The sequence below is a fragment of the Nannospalax galili genome, unplaced genomic scaffold (genome assembly GCF_000622305.1).
Source record: "Nannospalax galili isolate Female #2095 unplaced genomic scaffold, S.galili_v1.0 scaffold1255, whole genome shotgun sequence".
NCBI classification, from domain to species: domain Eukaryota; kingdom Metazoa; phylum Chordata; class Mammalia; order Rodentia; family Spalacidae; genus Nannospalax; species Nannospalax galili.
The window spans coordinates 2,170,567-2,188,616 of record NW_008336359.1 but is presented as its reverse complement, the minus strand read 5'-3'; the positions used below and the strand labels follow the sequence as shown (position 1 = coordinate 2,188,616).

At 44.0% G+C, this 18,050-nt stretch overlaps 1 protein-coding gene across 1 annotated transcript in view; it reads right to left on the bottom strand.

Annotated features, from left to right (window-relative positions):
* Snx30 (sorting nexin family member 30) overlaps nucleotides 1–18,050 on the bottom strand; it is a 129,956-nt gene that overhangs the window by 7,732 nt on the left and 104,174 nt on the right. Inside the window, exons 6-7 of the mRNA XM_008831146.3 lie at nucleotides 9,916–10,002; nucleotides 1,754–1,906 (exon numbers count right to left, since the gene is read on the bottom strand). Coding sequence (XP_008829368.1) covers nucleotides 1,754–1,906; nucleotides 9,916–10,002 — 240 coding nt within the window. The remainder of the gene's footprint in view (nucleotides 1–1,753; nucleotides 1,907–9,915; nucleotides 10,003–18,050) is intronic.

Genomic DNA, 18,050 nt, shown 5'->3' with positions numbered 1-18,050 from the left:
TTTTGGAATTCTGTCATTAATGCATCTCCTCTGATGGACTGAGGGTACCTAGAGGGTTGAACAAATCCTGCTGTTTATCAACTTTGTATACACAATTCCATGCACACGAGTACACACACACACACACACACACACACACACACACAAAATATTACCAAATATATGTAGAAGCCAAGAGCAGGACCCAAGACAGTGACACTGTTTATGGTTCAGTTTGTGTCCTAGGGCTTTGGGGATGCTGGGATTCATTCACAAGAGGCATGAGGAAACTTTGGATCTGGCTGGTATTGGACTGAGAAGTCCACTAAACAGCACAGAGAAAGTGAGCATGTCAAGGAAGGAATAACCTCTACTGAGTGCCTACCATGTGCTGGGTACATTCTGGGAACTCACATGTGCATTTTCGCTGTATTTTCATGATCAGTCCATGGAGAAGTATTACCATTTTACAGATGAAAAAACAAAGGTACAGGCAGGGACCTTGCCTAACATACAATCAGCACTTGATGGAGGCCCTCACTTCACATGGGGGAAAATCTGCCTACCTTGGAGGAGGGAGGGCTGTTCCCAAGCATATATGGTCCCTATCCCCTAGGCTGACTCTGTGTGGGGACCATCCAGATTATGGCTCCATCAGTTAGAAATCCACAGTTCGGGTATACACAGGCCAGGTCACATAGGCAGAGTGTGTGTTCTTCAGCTTCAAAGTGAACATCATAAAACCCTCTTGACGGTGATAGAGAGTTAAATCTAATGCGCTGACACATGTGAAGCATCAAGGACAAAACCTGCTCAGAACCACCACAAGGGGCTCCAGAGAAATGGCAGGGAGGGATGGTGGCCACCTTTCCCCTACTTTCTGTTCTGTTTTCTTAACCCTCCTCTAGTGAACTGGGAAAGGTCCAGGCCCACTACCTCAGAGCAACAGCCAGAACCAATCAAAGGCCTCAAAAAGATCCCTTTAGCCTAGGATTAGGACTATGGTGTAGGAGATACATCTGTGCACATGCTGAGAGGCTGCCTTCTTTCTAACAGCTGAATTTCAAGCCCACAAGTTATTTCAACTATCATTGGGCCATTCTTTATCTGTAAATTTGGGCTTTACAGACATCAGGACTCTTTAGCAGAAAGGACTTAGAATTGGATACACTGGGAGCAAACCTTGATTTAAGGAGACGTGTGTGTGTGTGTGTGTGTGTGTGTGTGTGTGTGTGTGTGTTTTATAGTGTTATAGGGGAGGGTCTGCACTTAACTTGAGGGATCCATAAATAAAAATTCTTTTTAATAGAACAGCTTTCCTTTATAACTCCCTATATCTTTACTTTGGGTATTTAAAGACAGTATTTTAAAGTCTAGTATTAAAAATAAACAGCATTTTGATAGGGCTTTACAAGACAACTACTGGGGTTCATAGTACAATGAAAGTAAAGAACCCCTTATGTGGAACCACAAGGCACCATAAAGTGACCCAAAAGCTTTGTTAGCTGATACCCATGTGCTGGTCTCACCAGCTCTGAGAAGCAACAGCTGCCCAGACCAGAGCATGGGAATAAGACTCCCACTTCCTCCAGCAGTGTGCACAGAAGCCTGTGAGAGCTGGGCCTCTGCTTCCAAACTTGGCACAGCGAGGCAAGGGTGTGCAGGGGGCCTCAAAACTAGGCAAGTAAAGGATGGGACAAGCAGGATTATGCTCTGGGATGTCTGGAAGACCCTGGATACTAGAAACCACAGTTGTGAGGATCCTGCTCCTTACCTTCTCATAATACTGGATGTTCTTGTCAGCCAACCCCATGAGCAGCTGCCGGAAGTCCTGCCGTTTGTTGTTCTGCCACCTCTCCATGTCGGCCTTCAGGTCAGCATTGAAGCACTCCATCCGATCCTGACACTTCTCCACATCTGCCGGTACCTGGAAGGGGAAGTATGTACGTGGGCTCTGACCTTGAGACTTCTGCTGTGAGCTCCTAGAATCCTACACTTGCAGGGGACAAAGTGCTACCTTAAAATGGCAACAAACTCCCTTCAGTGTAGAGCCTTGAGTTTTGGGGTCTGATATAATGTAGCAGGAGGTTTCAAATTTTTCTTAAAGAGGCTTAAGGAGACTCTCTCAAAAGGAAACTGCTGCCGTATGTTGCATAACCTTCATTTTGCTGTGCTGACCTTCATCCATCCCACATGGCTAGTAAGGGCTTTCTGGTCATAGTGGTTTTCCAAAGCCAGCATTTCTGTCCCAACTCAAGTGCTTCACTGGGCACTGATGAAGTCAGCAAGCCCAAAGCTATGTCAACACTTCCCAGCAGTAAATGGCACCTTAAAGGTTTTAAGTCCTGGGAACAATAAGCCGAAGTATCCCCATGCCACAGGGGTAACTGTCAGGAGTCAGTCTCCACCAGCCAAGGAAGCCTTACAGGCAAGGAGCTGATCAGAAGGATACCAGTATGGCAAGGATGGGGCTGACGGAACCAGACGCCTTCAGGTATTAGTCCATCTGCCACACCGACCATCTGGGGGCAGCTGCAGAACACAAGAGCAAAGGAAGTAGTGTGGCTGAGGAAAGGGGGCCACCTGCCTGGCATGAGGAGGAGAAAGCCACAGCCAGACAACCCTGGCAGCTTCAGAGAAAAAGCTTCTAAAAGGAAAATAAAGCCTTCTTCAAAGCACTTATACTTCTGGAAGAAGAAAGAGACCGACTTTCCTTCTGATGCCGACTGAAATCACGATGGCCTTTCCCTGTTCATCCATCCATTGTTGTAGGTCACCTCCCGGAACATGAAAATGAAACAAGAATGCCTGAGTCTCTCCACAGCCACAAATGTCTAGCCTCAAGTGACACTCTCCCCTCCCTGCAGCTACTGCTAGAAAGCTCCCCTTGTTCCTTTCCTGTTGACCATTGCCATTAGTGTCTAGATAGGAAGTGCTCACCAGCAACTTCCTGTTTGCTTATCAAAACCTCTGCTGAAAGAAGAAGGAAAAAAACAAACAAAACAAAACAGAAAAGACTCCCACTGGGTACTGGAGCACAGTGAAAAAACTGGATCTTTTTTAAAAGATAGGTAACCCAGGCTGGCCTGAAACTTGCTATGTAGTCAAGGAAGACCTTGAACTCTGATCCTCCTGCCTCTACCTCCCAAGAGTCCCATGTGCTGGGACTGTAAGACTAGAATCACCCCTAGTTTTATGTAGTGCTAGAGATGGAACTCAGGACACTGCTAGGCAGGCACTTTGCCAACTGAGTTACATCCCCAGCCCATCTTTTTGATATCTTTGAGACAATGTTTCACACTGTAGCCCAGGCTGGCCTCAAACTCATAGCAATCCTTCTGCTTCTGACTCCTGAGTACTGGGTAGAGGTGCAAGCTGCCATGCCCAGCTCCCAAAATGTTTTGAGAGGAAATGTTTCCTGGCTGTTCTGGGGATGGGAACTCTGGGTGAGCAACAGAAAACAATTCATAGTAAAAATTGTGGCTCTTATTTTTATTGCTGCCTGAGCTTAAACTTGGGAGAATTTATGTAGTGGATCATTTTTACAACATACTACATGCTTGGCACCAAGGAATATGCAGGTACTTAGCTCTCCACAGCATGGTTGAGTCTCTTGCTGCCTACAGCCTAGTGTAGGTGAAAGAACACTTTTGCTTCCTGCCAAGGAGGGAAACCACCTTGAGTGAAGGATCAAGTGTCTCCCTGAGGAAATAGCGCTGAGGTGATGCTTTTCAGGAGGACAGAAGTGAGAGTGCCAAGGAAAGAGAGGATACTCTGGAGTGAAAGAAGTGGGACCACCTGGAACATCCCACAGGTCTGGTGTCCACAGAAGCATGGAGGAAAACTCCCTCCTGCTGGCAGTTGGGATTGGGGGTGGGTGGGAGGAGCTTTTCTCCCCTATAGTTCAGGTTTGCTGGGGTCCATTAACTCATCTCTTTCTGGAAAACAGCAAAGGCTTTGTACTTCCTCTAGCTGTGGCAGAAAGCTCTGGAGCCAGGCTTCCTGGGTCACCTCTATCACTTGATAGATGTGTGACTTTGGGCCTCTGTGTCTCAGCTTCCTTTTTTCTGGATAGCCACACCACCCACCTTTCAAGGCTGTTATGAAGCAAATGAGGTAAAGCATCTTGTGCCCAGCACATATTAAACATTAAGTAAAGGCTGGTCATTTATACCAACACTGATAATGTGAATTGCTGTTCACAAGAGATTCTGTTATTTGTACAGCCCTTAAGTAAAAAATATTTTATTGAAATGTATTCCATGTACTACAAAAAGGGCACATGCTTTTAATCCTAACACTTGAGAGAAAGAGGCAGGTATATATCTGTGAGTTTGAGGTCAGCCTGGTCTACATAGTGAGTTCCAGGCCAGCTGGGGCTACAGGGAGACCCTGTCTCAAAAAGACAAAAAAGGGGAGGGGGGATTTATTTTCATTTTATAAATATAGGTTATAATATTAAACATGTTCTTTCAAAGTTTACACCACCCTTTGCCCATGCTACACCACCCTGAGGTTTCACCAGATCCTAAAGATGAGTCTACACAAAACTACACATTGGTATGAGGATGTACCAAATGTCCTATATTAGGGCAGTGGCCATAACATGGAGAGAATGACTCTAGACATGTCCTACCCATGGACCACCACATGCCAAAGATAACTATAATCATGGCCCAACAGAATTATAAACTAACTTAAAATATCATTAGATATTTCTTGTGAGTTTTTCTTTTTGTAATTTGATTGCATGGTTCCTGACTATGACATTGTGTTACAATGTCAAATACCTATTAGAGACAATTGACAGAGTTAGCAACCAACTGCCCATGAGAAATAAGATACAGGGAAGTAGATGAGAGCCTAGGTACCAGTAGCAATGATAAGGGGGTAGGGGGTATGTATCAAGATAAAGACAGGTTTACAGACCAAAGCAAGAAGGGGTGTTGTGTCTGTGGGAAGGATGAGACAAGCACGTGAAACAATGCTCCACATCACTCACTGATCATCAGGGAAATACAAATCAAAATCACAAAAAGATGCCACCTTATACCTACTGGGATGGGTGCTATTCTAATTTGACTCCTGTTGCTGTGATAAACTACTCTGACCAAAAGCAACTTAGGAGAGGAAAAGATTTATCTGGCTCACACTTCCAGGTCACTGTCTAGAACTGAGGGAAATCAAGGCAAGAACACAGCAGGAGCTTGAAGCAGAATCCATGGAGGAATGCAGCTTGCTGGCTTACTCAGGCTCATGCCTAGCTAGCTTTCTTATACAAGCCAGGACCACCTGCTTAGGGATGGTGCCACCCACAATGGGCCAGGCCCTCCTCTATTAGTTAATTAAGACAATCCCCCCACAGACATGCCCACAGACCAATTGGGATCTAGGAAATTCCTCACTTTGAGGCTTCTCCTCTCAGATAACTCTGGGCTGTCAAGTAGACAATTAAGGCTAACCAGGACAAATACCATCAAAATAATAAAATAATAAGGGTTGGCAATCACATAGGGAAACTGGAACCCCTGTGCACTGCTGATAAGAATGCCAAACAGTACAGCCACCTTGTGAGATAGCACAGACATTCCCTCCAAAGTTAAAAGTAGAATGACCTCATGGTCCTGCTGGAGTCTACTTCTGGGTATGGATCCAAAACAATTAAAAGCAGGGTCTCCAGGAGGTACCTGCACACTCATGTTCACAGGAACATCATTCACAATAGTTGATGTGTGGGAGCAACCTGGATGTCCACAGACAGATACATGGATAAACAAAATATGACATGTGCATACAACTGGGGTTTATTTAGCCTTATGGATGGAAGTCCTGATGCATGCTATAGTAGGATAGACTGTGGGGATGCTGAGCTAAATGAAACCAGCAGGCACAGAATGACAAACTGTGTAATTCCAGTTACATAAGGAACCTAGATTAGTCAAAGGCATAGAAGCAAAAGAATGGTAGTTTGCCAGGAGCTGGGGTTTGGGGGAAGTGGGGAACTGTCTGATGGGACGTAGGGTTTCCGTTCTGCAAGATGAAGCTCTAGAGATTAATCTTACAACAGAGTAAATATACTTAACACCTATGAACTGTAAGCTTAAAAATGGTTAAGATGGCAAATTGTTATATAAATTTTACCATAATTATTATCTTTAATATATGAAAGGCAAAGCAGAGGGCAGAACCTAGAGGCAGAGCTATGAAGAATAGCTGCATTTATAAAATAAAGGACTCAGCAAAGACCACCAAGAAAGCAAGACACAGAAGTAGGAGGCAAATGGAAGAGGACAGCCAGGCAATTCAGGATGGAGGGAGTCACAGAGGGTGAGGGAAAGGGGGACAGTGAATGGAAAGGGGTGAGCTCCATGCCTTTGACCCTCAAATGGTGATCAAAATAAACCTTCCTTTTTTTTTGCCTGTGTCATGTATTTATATTTAAAAAAGACAAATATCTGCTCGTTTTATTCCAAAGAGAGGCAACTTTTAACACATTTTTCCAGAAATAACTTGAAGCAGGTTACATAAAAAAATATATATACAATGGATTTTAAGGGGGGAGAATATGAATAAGAAATCAAAGACCAAAGGATTTGCCAAGATGAGGTCAATTTTGCTGGAATAATGACAGTTCCCATTACCTCTGGGTTTTTTGTTTGTTTGTTTGTTTGTTTTTTAATCCTAATGAGTTTATTGGGCTTGCTAACAGAGCATAGGGTGGGGGTTTATTTACAGAAGAGTGGGTGCCCCCCATTTACCCCTCCCACTCAATTAGTCAACTTTAGCTGCATGTGGGGGAGGGGGTAAGGATATATAAGCCAAAAATGCCATGAGGCACCTCTCTCGCTATGTTGTACAGTTGTCAGGAAGTCACAGAATCTATATTTGAAAATGGACTTTCCAATGAAACCTTTCCCTTTAAAAAATATTTTATTATTTTTTGTGTATGAGTGCATTGTCTGCACGTATGTAAGTGAACCCATGTTGTGCAAGTGCAATGCTCACAGAGATCAGAAGAGAGGGCGTCAGATCCTCTGGAACTGGAGTTATAGATAGTTGTCAGCAGCCATGTGTGTGCTGGGAATCGAACCCAGGTCCTCTGCAAGAGCAGCCAGTGCTCTTAACTGCTGAGCCATCTCTCCAGTCCCAACCTTTCCTTTCTTAAGTTGACTTTATCAGGTATTTTGTCACAGGAACAAGAGAAGTAACTAATGCAGCAGAGTATCAACAGTCTGCCACATTTTTCCTGTTCTTGAATGTTAGCTCCTGGTGGTTATAAGGGTGTTTAAAGGCACACAGATTCTAAGAAGTTTGTCCATGTGAGCCTAATTCCTACTTCTCTTCCCCTTTCTTGGTTAACCCAAGGAGCTCAGTACACCTTGTTTTGTGTTTCTGTCTGTCTCCACACTGCCCACCTGCCCACCTCCACCAGCTACACTCCCATCCACAGCATACCTGCTCATCTGTATGTCATGGCTCACCTTCACCGGGCCAGGCCCACTCACCTTCTCACCACACACAACACTATTTTAAACAGCTTCTTCACCTGGCACTATACCAACAAGGACACTTAGGGTTCAGAGCCTAAAATAGCCTCTTTCTGCCTTAAAACAAAATTATATCCTTCTTTTCTTTAGTAACAGCTCCTGAGCCTCTAAAGAGGGTCAAATTCTAAGACTTATGTAAGTTTAGACCTGACAGACCCAGCAGAAGGCAGCCTCTACTACACGCGCCTATGATTTCTTAACCTCGGAATTAGAACAAGGAAAGCTAAGTCTATACAAGCCACAGCTTCACCACCTGAGAACAAACCAGATCAGTGTCTGCTGAGTTTTCTCAAGCCTAAAACCAAAGCAAAACTTGAAATACTACACTGATGTCTCACTCAGCTCTAGAAGCCTCATCAGTCCTGCCCTCAGCCCATGCGGACAGACCACAGGGTTCCTAGCCAAGCAGCCATAGCCAGGGGCTTGCTCCTTCATCCTGGCTCCACACACTGATTTTTTTTAAGTGACTATTTTTAATACAACTTACAAAAATCAATTTCCCACTCTTTGGGAAACCTTTTTCAAGACTTCACCTTCTGTGATACGCTCAAACCTAGCCCCCATTCCCTCCCACATCCCTTGCCTCAGACCTGTGAGCGCTGCACTCCAACTACCAACAGTAAAAGTGTTTGCGTCTTTGGCATAGAATAAAACCTAGCCCACTTCATGGCTTTTATCTCATTAACAGGAGCTTCAGTTCATTTTCTAGATGTCTGCCTACATGCTGATGGGCCATCAGAGAGAAGAGGTGTGTGGGGGAGGTGGGAAGAGAAGGAAGCTTAAGGACCCAATGAAATGTGTCTAAAACACTGTGGTCCCAAAAAGGCGAAAGAGATTATTGTGGGCAGCTGGCTCAATCGGCAAGTGCTTCGAGCACAAGGATCTGAGTTCAAATCTCTGACATTGACATAAAAGCCAGGTATGCTTGTGCTTGCCTGTAACCCCAGTGTTGGTGGGGGTGGGGGGAGAGAAGGGAGAGACAAGCAGATTTTGGGAGCTCACTAGTCAGTCAGCACACTCAAAATGGTGAGTTCCAAGTTCAGTGAGAGACCTTGTTTCAAGGGAATAAAATAGAAAGTAATAGAGCAGGACACTAGATGGCCTCCTATGGCCTCCACATACGTGCACAGGTGTGTTTGTGCATGCGCATGTACACACACACACACACACACACACACACACACAAACTTTTTGGAAAAATGTAGGTAGCACCAAATTCTCTATAGCATTCCTGCTGGAGATGCCCAGCACTATGTGGGCAGAGGCTTGCTGTCTGCTATTAAGTCAGACACCATGCTGAGCACATATGTACACACTGTTAGAACCATGACATGGATGAGACCAGTGAGGCCCACAAAGGTTAATGAGTAAACTGGCCCAAGCCAGGGAACAGAACTGGCTTTGGACCCTGATCCTAAGTCCTATGTTCTATCACACCATGGCAGACCAGGACAGGCTGCCAGGAGAACTCCCCTCTGCTGTTAAGGTAACAGCTGCCCCAGATTAAACAGATGCACAATTTTGACTGACCCACTGTCATGACAGCCCATTTAATGACAGCTAAATAAGTAACAAGATCAACTTTGGCATGGCTCACCATCTCACCAAAAAGAGGGACACAAAGATAGCTGTACATAGTGTGTGGAGAGAATGGAGTTGTGTGTAGGACTTGTTAGTGAAGTCTTCTTGGCTGGAAAGAAATCCTCTCTCTAAGAATTCCTGTGGCCAAGAGGATGGACCAATAGGGTAGGGGAAAAAAATCAGTCCTAGAAGATCCCATACTAAGCCAGAAAGGCTGGGCAATGTGGGGAGCCAAAATCAGCTGTTCTCACTGCCAGACACAGCTCCTAGGTTGGTGTGAGCTTCCTGCAGCCAACAGGTCAGGACACAGTTAAGATTTAAGTAGGCCTATTGCTCATAACCTCAGCTTCTGTCTTTGAAAAGGAATATGTCCAGGATATGCTGAATATATTAAATGACCAAACCAGTGTCTGAAGAAGCCTGTCTCCAGTGCTGAGCATGTGTAAATGCTGGCAGAACATGCAAGTGGGCCTTCCCTGCCTAGCCAAGCATAGTGCCTTCTGGGTTTTCAAAAAATACTTAATTGCCAAAGATGGTACTTATTCAAATATATGATTTGATATACTATAAACCCTGTAATGATTAACATAATCAAATTAGCATCCATACCCATGAGGTACATCAGATCCCAAATGCATTCATTTTATAACTAAAGGTTTATGTCTTTGGACCAACATCCTCCCATTTCCCCCTTCCCAGCAACTACCACTCAACTCTCTTCTATAAGGTCAACAGATCTAAGGATGAGAATTAGCATTAATAGAGAGACTGAAGCTTTCAGCTCAGCCCTGCTGATGGCTATCCTGACCTTGGGACGATCTTCCTTTCGCAGAGCCACGGCTTCCAGTTTGGCTTCGTACTCTGCTTGAACTTGGTCCCTCTTCTTCAATACACTCTGTGGGAGGCAACAAGAAGCATGTAACAGTCTGCAAAGGGGCTCCCAATGCTCAGCCTTCCCCACATCACAGCACCCCCAGGCCCAGTCATGTGCTCCCAGGACACTGTGGTCCAGAAACTGTACGTGACACCAACTCTGAGGAAAGGGGGGAGGAAGAAGAGCCAATCCTGGAGACTGGGCTTCCTAGGAATAACCCCACCAGATGCTGAGAGTGATAAGAGTTGTGGACAGGGAAAGTGGGGAGTTGGGGGACATGTTTGTGCCCATTGCCACACTGCCACGAGGACCTCAGCTTCACCACAAACTGAGAACTCCACTATCATTCATGGATTCAATGAAAAAGCCTTAGTCAAGATATTTCCTAAGTATTAATTTATATAATTACTAAATCACACACATTTATTGTATCTAAAACTAAGCTAACATATACATTACCGTGTATGTGTGTGTGTGTGTGTGTGTGTGTGTGATGAGAGCACTTAAAATCTACTCTCTCAGCAATTTTTATAAATATACTAATTAGTTATAGTCACTATGTTATGATGCCCTAATTCATTGTGTTGGTCCCTGGTGGACTGGTCTGTTCCATTAGACATTTGTTTTCTGCTCTAGGTCAAGTACAAAAAGCAGAGATGCAGTCCCTACCTGAGGGTTCCATCTGAGAACAGTAGGTACGTACTAACATATACAAGACTGTCTACGCAACAAGGGCTCTATGTGCACAGATCTGAATCCCTACACCCATGCAGCTTGCCAGAGTGAGTGAACCCTACAAGAGCCATCCCTGGAGGGGGAGGTAAGTAAAGCCAGGTGCCAAGGGTGGAAAGTAGAAGGCTATGTTTCAATCTATTCTAGCAAGAGGCACCCCTGTGCCCTAGGCTCACCTCCCTTGCCTTACCTAGTCTTAGCTCTGTGCTAAGACCTCACCAAACAAGACAGAAGAGCTTGCAGTAGACATTCTAGGGGAAAAAAATGTCTCAAGCTGGACATAATGATGCACATCTTTAATCCCCTTACTCTGGAGGCAGAGGCAGGTGGATCTCTGTGAGTTCCAGGCCAGCTTGATCTACATAGTGAAGTCCAGGACAGCAGGTCTACATAGTAAGACCCTGTCTCAAAAAACCAAAACAAAACAACCCATGTGTCCCCCCTCCCTTTTCTTTTGGTACAATGAAAAATGGCAAATTGTGGTGGTTTGAATGAAAATGTCTCCCATAGGCTCCAAGTGTTTGGACATTTTGTCCCCAGATGATGGCACTGTTTTGGGAGGTTTTAGAAGGTATGGCTATCCTGTAGGAAGCACATCACTTGGGGTGGGCTTAGAGAGTTCTTAAGCCTTGGCAGATCTCTGGTTGGTCTCTTCCTTCCTGTGCCTGTGTGATAATGTGAGAGCTTAGCTTCTGCTGCTCCTGGTCCAGCCACCTCCAGCCACCATGCCTCCCTGCCATGACAAACTGTAATTCCCCTGGAACCATAAGCTCAAATAAACTCTTCCTTCTGTAAGTTGCTCGGGTCAGTGTTTCTATCACAGCAACAGAAAAGTGACTAATACACAAACCAAGAGTGATGGGTGCTTTCTCACCCACTTGTGGTAGTAACATTCAATGCCAAATTACAGCTGTGCCTGAATAAAACAGCTTGACTCTTAGTATCCACCTTAGCCAAGAGGGAACCCAAACTGCTCTGAGAACCTGTTCCTTCAGAATTCCCTCAGAACTGGGCTCCCTCTTTGATTATAACTGTACATCCAGAATTAAATGGGGAAGGAAAAGTGGACCCTCATCTTGGGATTTTGTCCCTTCTGACCCCTACTGACCTAGGACAATACACATACAACAACAAATATGTTATTATTTTAATCCCACCTGTCATTTATAACACAAATGGAATAATTACCATGTTGAATATTCCTTACTTGATATGCATATCATACATTGTTCTGGGTAAAGGGCAAAGAAGGGTCATGAGAGATTAAGGCTCTATGATTTATGTTACAAGAAGCCACACAAGGCCTAGTACATTGTTTGACATGAGAAGCAAGCTGAAGTGGTGTTAAATGATCTCAAAACATATGATTAGCTGTTTGGTTGCAAGGTAAAAGTCTTTTGTCCAGAGCATGTCCACATGGTAAAAGTCATTACCACACCCACTAACACAGAAGTCACAAGTTACTATGAAAGTTTCTAATCATAAACTCCCCACAGGGACAGCCCAGCAGAGGATGGAACTGGGGCAGGAAGGAGCCATTCCTGAGTTGAGTAATAGGCATTCTGGGTCCCTGGAGATGTGCTAAAACCACTGAGTGACTGAATACCTGAGAGTACTCCAGTGACAACACTGGGAGCCTCAAACCTTGTCCACAAGAATTTACTTGGAAGAATGTCTAACCTGCAATCACCTATTTTTCATGATAAGCTACTCATCTTTCTCCTAACCACTCTGATGTTCATTCCCCCATGCCCATTAATCTCTGCAATGGAGTTTTCTGCTGGGATGGAAACATTTTATAGGATGTTTAGATTATAATCTATAGATCATAGATCTATACTCTACATTCTATAGAATATATAGATTATAATCTACATTGCCTAATACAGTAGTCACTAGCTAGCTCCATGTATCTGTTGAGCACCTGAAATGTGGCTTATGGAACTAAGACTGGATTTCAATTTTTATCTAATTTTTTAAAGATTATGTATATGTGTGTCTATCTGTGTGCAGGTGGTACCCACAGAAGCTGGAGGCCTACGATCACCCTGGAGCTAGGTGGTCATAAGCTGTCCAATATGGGTGTTGGGAACCAAATTTGAGTCCTCTGCAAGAGCAGTACATGCTCTTAACTACTGAGCCAGCTCTCCAGTCCTGAATTTTATTTAATTTTGTTTACATTTAAACTTAAATAAACCACTATATATGACTGTCTAGTAGCTACCATATTGGATAGCCCAGATCTATAAAATAGAATAACAACAACAACAAAAAAAAAAAACCCAACAAAAATAAAACAAAACAAACAAAAAACCAGGGGTCATTTCTGGATATTACAAAGGCCAAGAAATAATTAAATCTATTGGCATGGTACCAAGAGTACTGAACATGATATACTCTACCCAGACATGGTGGCACACGCCTTTAATGTTCATTCATAAAATTGTTCTTAGGTAGCTCGTTTGGTTCCCAACACTCAGGAGACAGAGGCAGGTGGATTTCTGTGAGATCAAGGCCAGCCTGGTCTACAGTTCTGGGCCAGCTGGGACCACAGGGAGACCCTGTCTCAAAAAGACCAAAAAAAGAAAAAGAAAAAAAAAAGATGCTATCAGTGGGAGTGATGGAACAGCCAGGGAGGGACAGACTGGAACTTTACCCAGTGTGAGTACTTCACAGAATGCTGTGTACCTTACTGAAAAAAGTACACATTTACAGTCTAGCACTTCAAGGAATGAAGAATTGTTGCAGTGACATGTATTCTGTATACACATCAAGAACTTCAGAACCAACACTCTTTAGACAATGCCTTGGGATGCATGCCAGCATAGTGTGGAGTCTCTCTTACCTGTTTTATATCATTTCACTTTGTTGGGTTTGCCAAGTCCCTTAAAGGCAAGGATGGAGAAGAGGCACGTCCAGCCTACATAGTTAACACAGTCTAATGGCAACTGCTGTTCCCATTCACCACACAAGGCAAGAGAACCCCAAGGTGCAACAAGACCCTCCCCACTACTGCTAGTTGGGGCTATTCTCCTGACCTCTGCCACCCTAACCTTACCTGGGGTGGATGGGATGTTTCTTTCTTGAGCAGGCTGATAGGAGGACCTAAGCTTACATCCCAGAGTCACTGAACAGCATAAAAGGTTCCCTAACAACCCTATGGAGATGAAAAGGCATCATGCCTATTTTTTTAGATGAGGAAGCATGGCATGGTGACAGTGGGGGGACTGTTTGAGGCCAGACTGCTGGAAGAGAACAGCAATAACTGTCCAGCTCTTTCGGACACTTAGGATTTGACAGTCTGACCACAACCCAGACTGCTGAAGGTTTGAAAGCATCTGGGGGGACCCCCTAGGCCCACAATTGCCCATACTGAGGACAGCTCCCCATTCCAAACATATTCTCCGTGGATATAACTGGCCAAATCAGCATATGACTGTTAGATAGGGTTGACCCTGTGAGAGAACCAATGAGACCAAGTCAGTCTAGAGAGGTCCATCTGTCACTGAGGTACAAGCACAACATATCACCTGAGCCTTTACAATCATCTCTGAAGAAGTAACAAATCAAAATGGTGAAGTATGTGGAGATTTGTTCCTCCTTACTCTCTGTCACTAGCTCTCCTCCACCATTTCTGCCTTTTGGTGTCATCACTTACCAGTCTAGGGGCTGGGATGCAGCACAGAACAAAACAAAAACATTTGTCTGGGTGGAGCCTCCATGCCAAAGGGGAGGCAGACAACAAACAAGGAAACCATGTGTGAGGTAGCATCAGGTACCACAGAGGAAAAATACATTTAGAGACACGGAATAAGCATCTCTTGGATACCATCTTTAAATGTAGAGTAGTTCATTGTGATTTTAAGTGGTCTTAATAATCTGGAACTTCACTATTTTTCTTTTCCAATGAAGAGAAGGTAAACAACTCAGTTTAACAAATGAATTGCAAGGGAAAGAGATTTTTTAAAGTTAGTTAAGAAATGTAAGAAACGCATCATCAATCAATCAAGGTATGGATCTTATTTGGAATCTGGGTTTTTCGGGGGGTACTATAAAAAAACTGTGTGAGACAATTTGAACACTAACTGGATATGTGACCAGTTAGGTTTTTGAAATTGTGTGTGTATATGGCATGTGTGTGCATGCCTGCGTACATGCGTGCAGAGTCCAGAGGAGGTCGTAGGGTGTCCTGTTCTATCATGCCGTGTTCCCTGAGACAGGGTCTCCCACTTAACCTAGAACTTACTTTTTTTCCCAGCTAGCCTGGCAACCATCAAGCCCCAGTAATTCTCCTGTCTCCACCATCCCCTACCCACACTGAGCACCTGAGTTACAGATCATGTGTCCATACCTGGTTTTTTATGGCAGTGCTGGGGATCCAAATTCAGGTCCTTATGCTTGCTTACCAAGTGCTCATACTGAGCCAGTTCCTCAGCCAAATAATTATTCATGATTTTTTTTCTGGTATTGGAGATAAACCTAGGGCCTCATGCATGCTAGTCAAGCGCTCCACCAGGGAGCTATTCCCAGCCCGTGGCTTTAGTTTTGACAGCTGTAATGATAATGTGGTTCTCTTTTGCTTTATTATAGGAACATGTGCACTTTAGAGATGTTAAGTAGTATTTTTCTATGAAATTAGAATGATGTCCAGGATTTACTTTAAAATAATCTAGGAGGTAGGCATTGGGAGTAGCTGGATCATGAGTGGGTGACTCTTGAATCTGACTGGGCAGCACATGTGGGCTTGCTGGACTTTCAACTTCTGGACATGTTTGAATTTTTCTACAATAAAAATGTCAAACAAGCATAATACCTGTCATTCAAAATGTTTACAATGAACTAACAATACCAATGATGAGGCCTATAACTCTGTCAATCATGACATATTTATGGCTAATAGCCTTTAAGCTACAATGAGAAAACCACCTGGAGAAACAAAAGACATATTCTGTTGTTTGGCTGTCAACATTTGCACTGGATTTTTTCCAGGAAAATATCACAATGGTTAATGGTCTATGGGAAAGCTCAGTATGTCTTCCCCTAAGCTCAGGCCTGTGCCTTCACCTGGTGACTGTGAGCTCAGAAACTGTGGCAAAGGAAGAGGAGTCCAGAAGCTGCCAAGAAGCTTCCTCAAGCTAGTTTTCACACTTGTGGTATCTTTGTGCAAGAGGGACATTAGGATGCAGGGCTGGGAGAGGATATGGAAGCAGAAGGGATGGCAATGCGGAACACCATGGTTCATACTCTGATATGCCAGGGCAGCCAACTCCACAGGCCCAAGAGCAACTTGGGCAGAATAAAGAAAACTCAAATGAGAAAAAGCTAAAGCACTCATCATCATGGCTGTTGCCTGTTTGGGTCTCTAGAACAGTATCTTCCTGCAGGCAGGAAATGTATGACCAAATTTCTGATTAAATGACAAAGTTCAGCCTGCCTCTGACATTCATTCCATTGAAAATTAGACTACCTGTGAGTTCAAATGTTCTTGGGTAGTGCTGGTAACAGACCCACACATTTCCTCATAATTTTAAGATATTAATCTTAAAAGATCTACTACAGAGTCTCTCCTACCCGCAAGCCTCTCTCCAGGGTAAGTCCATTGTGCCCTCCGTGCCTTGACTCCCCCAGCCTCATTCACCCATTCTCTCCTCCTAGTTTGGGTCCTGCCCCATTCCTTGTCTTGGGGCCCCAGACACCTGGGGAACCAATACTGCTTCCTGATCCTTTTCATCCAGACCAACATAGTGCCTTCTCTGGGCCCCAGGAGCACTGCTTCTGGGCCTGGCCCTGCCCTCACCTCCCTCTACTTCCCTGGGCCTGCACCACCCACCAGCCTCTTTATGGAACGCTGGGGCTGACCTTACCTCTTCCTGGTCCCTTGCATCCAGACCAACCCAGCTCCTCAGCCCCAGGAGTCCTTGAGGCCTCTTCCCACCCCATCTGCCTTTGCATCTCTGGGTGGCATGGCCACCAGCTGCCCTAGACCAGCATCTTTCCTGGGCCAGGCTCTCAGGCCAGTCCACCCCCCAAATTCCTGAGGCCAAAATTGTTCCTGGAGGGATCCAGACCTTAGGAGAAAGCCTGAAAACACCTGACCCTCATCTGAATGGGGCCTCTGTGGGAACTCCTGAAGACAAAAGCAATCCCACCACTCCAATATAAAATCAAAAGAGAGAACTGGAAGCTTAGATGAACCAGCTTTTTGTGCCCAAAAAGTAAATCACAAAAAGAAGCAGACCTAAACTTGAAGGCCTGAGTCTCACACAAGAATCAGAAACTACAAAAGAAATTCAAATGTCAAAATCTCAGAGAAAAAATAACATCATGAAAAATCAAAATAACATATCCCCACCAAATACCAATAGTCCTCTAGAGGAGTACAATGAGAACCACCTAGAGATAATGCAGGACATGGAACTCAAAAGAACAATTATAAACATGATAAAAGAATTCAGTGAATTTAAAGAACGCACAAAACAAGAAATCAAAGAACTGAAGGAAGATGGGGATAAACTTCTGAATGAATTCAGGAAAGAGAAATATTGAAGAATACTCAGGCTGAAATGAACAAGGAAGTGAAACACTCAGTAAGCCAATGAGAAACTATAGGAGAGAGCTTCACCACTAGGGTGAATGAAATGGAAAACAGAATATCAAGACTGGAAGATAAAGTGGACAAACTAGACCACTCAGGCAAAGATTATGAAAAATTTAAGAAATCACAAGAATGGAATATGCAGGAATTGTGTGACATCATAAAAAGATTCTTATGAATCATGGGCATACAAGAAGGAGAAGTCCCTCAAGATAATGGCATGGACCAAATCTACAACAGGATTTTAGAAGAAATTTTCCCAAAATTAAAGAAAGATATGCCCATACAAATACAAGAAGCATATAGAACACCAAATAGACATGACGAGAAGAGAAACTCTCCACTGCACATCATAGAAAAACACTAAACGTACAGAACAAAGAGACAATTCTGAAAGCTGCAAAAGAGAAACAAGTCACATATAAAGGAAAACCCATTAGGATTACAGCTGACTTTTCAGTGTAAACTATGAAAGCCAGAAGAGCCTGGACCAAAGTATTCCCAGTTTTAAATGACCACAGATGCCAACCCAGATTACTATACCCAGCCAAAATGTCTATTATAGTCTAAGGGGAAAGAAAAATCTTCCATGACATAAATAGGCTGAAGGAATTCATGTCCACAAAACCAGCCCTTCAGAGAGTTCTGGAAGCAATACAAAGAGCTGAAGAAAGGAATGACTATACCCAAGGGATTACAGAAAGAAATCCACAGAAGGTAAAACTGTGTAAAAGTACAGCGC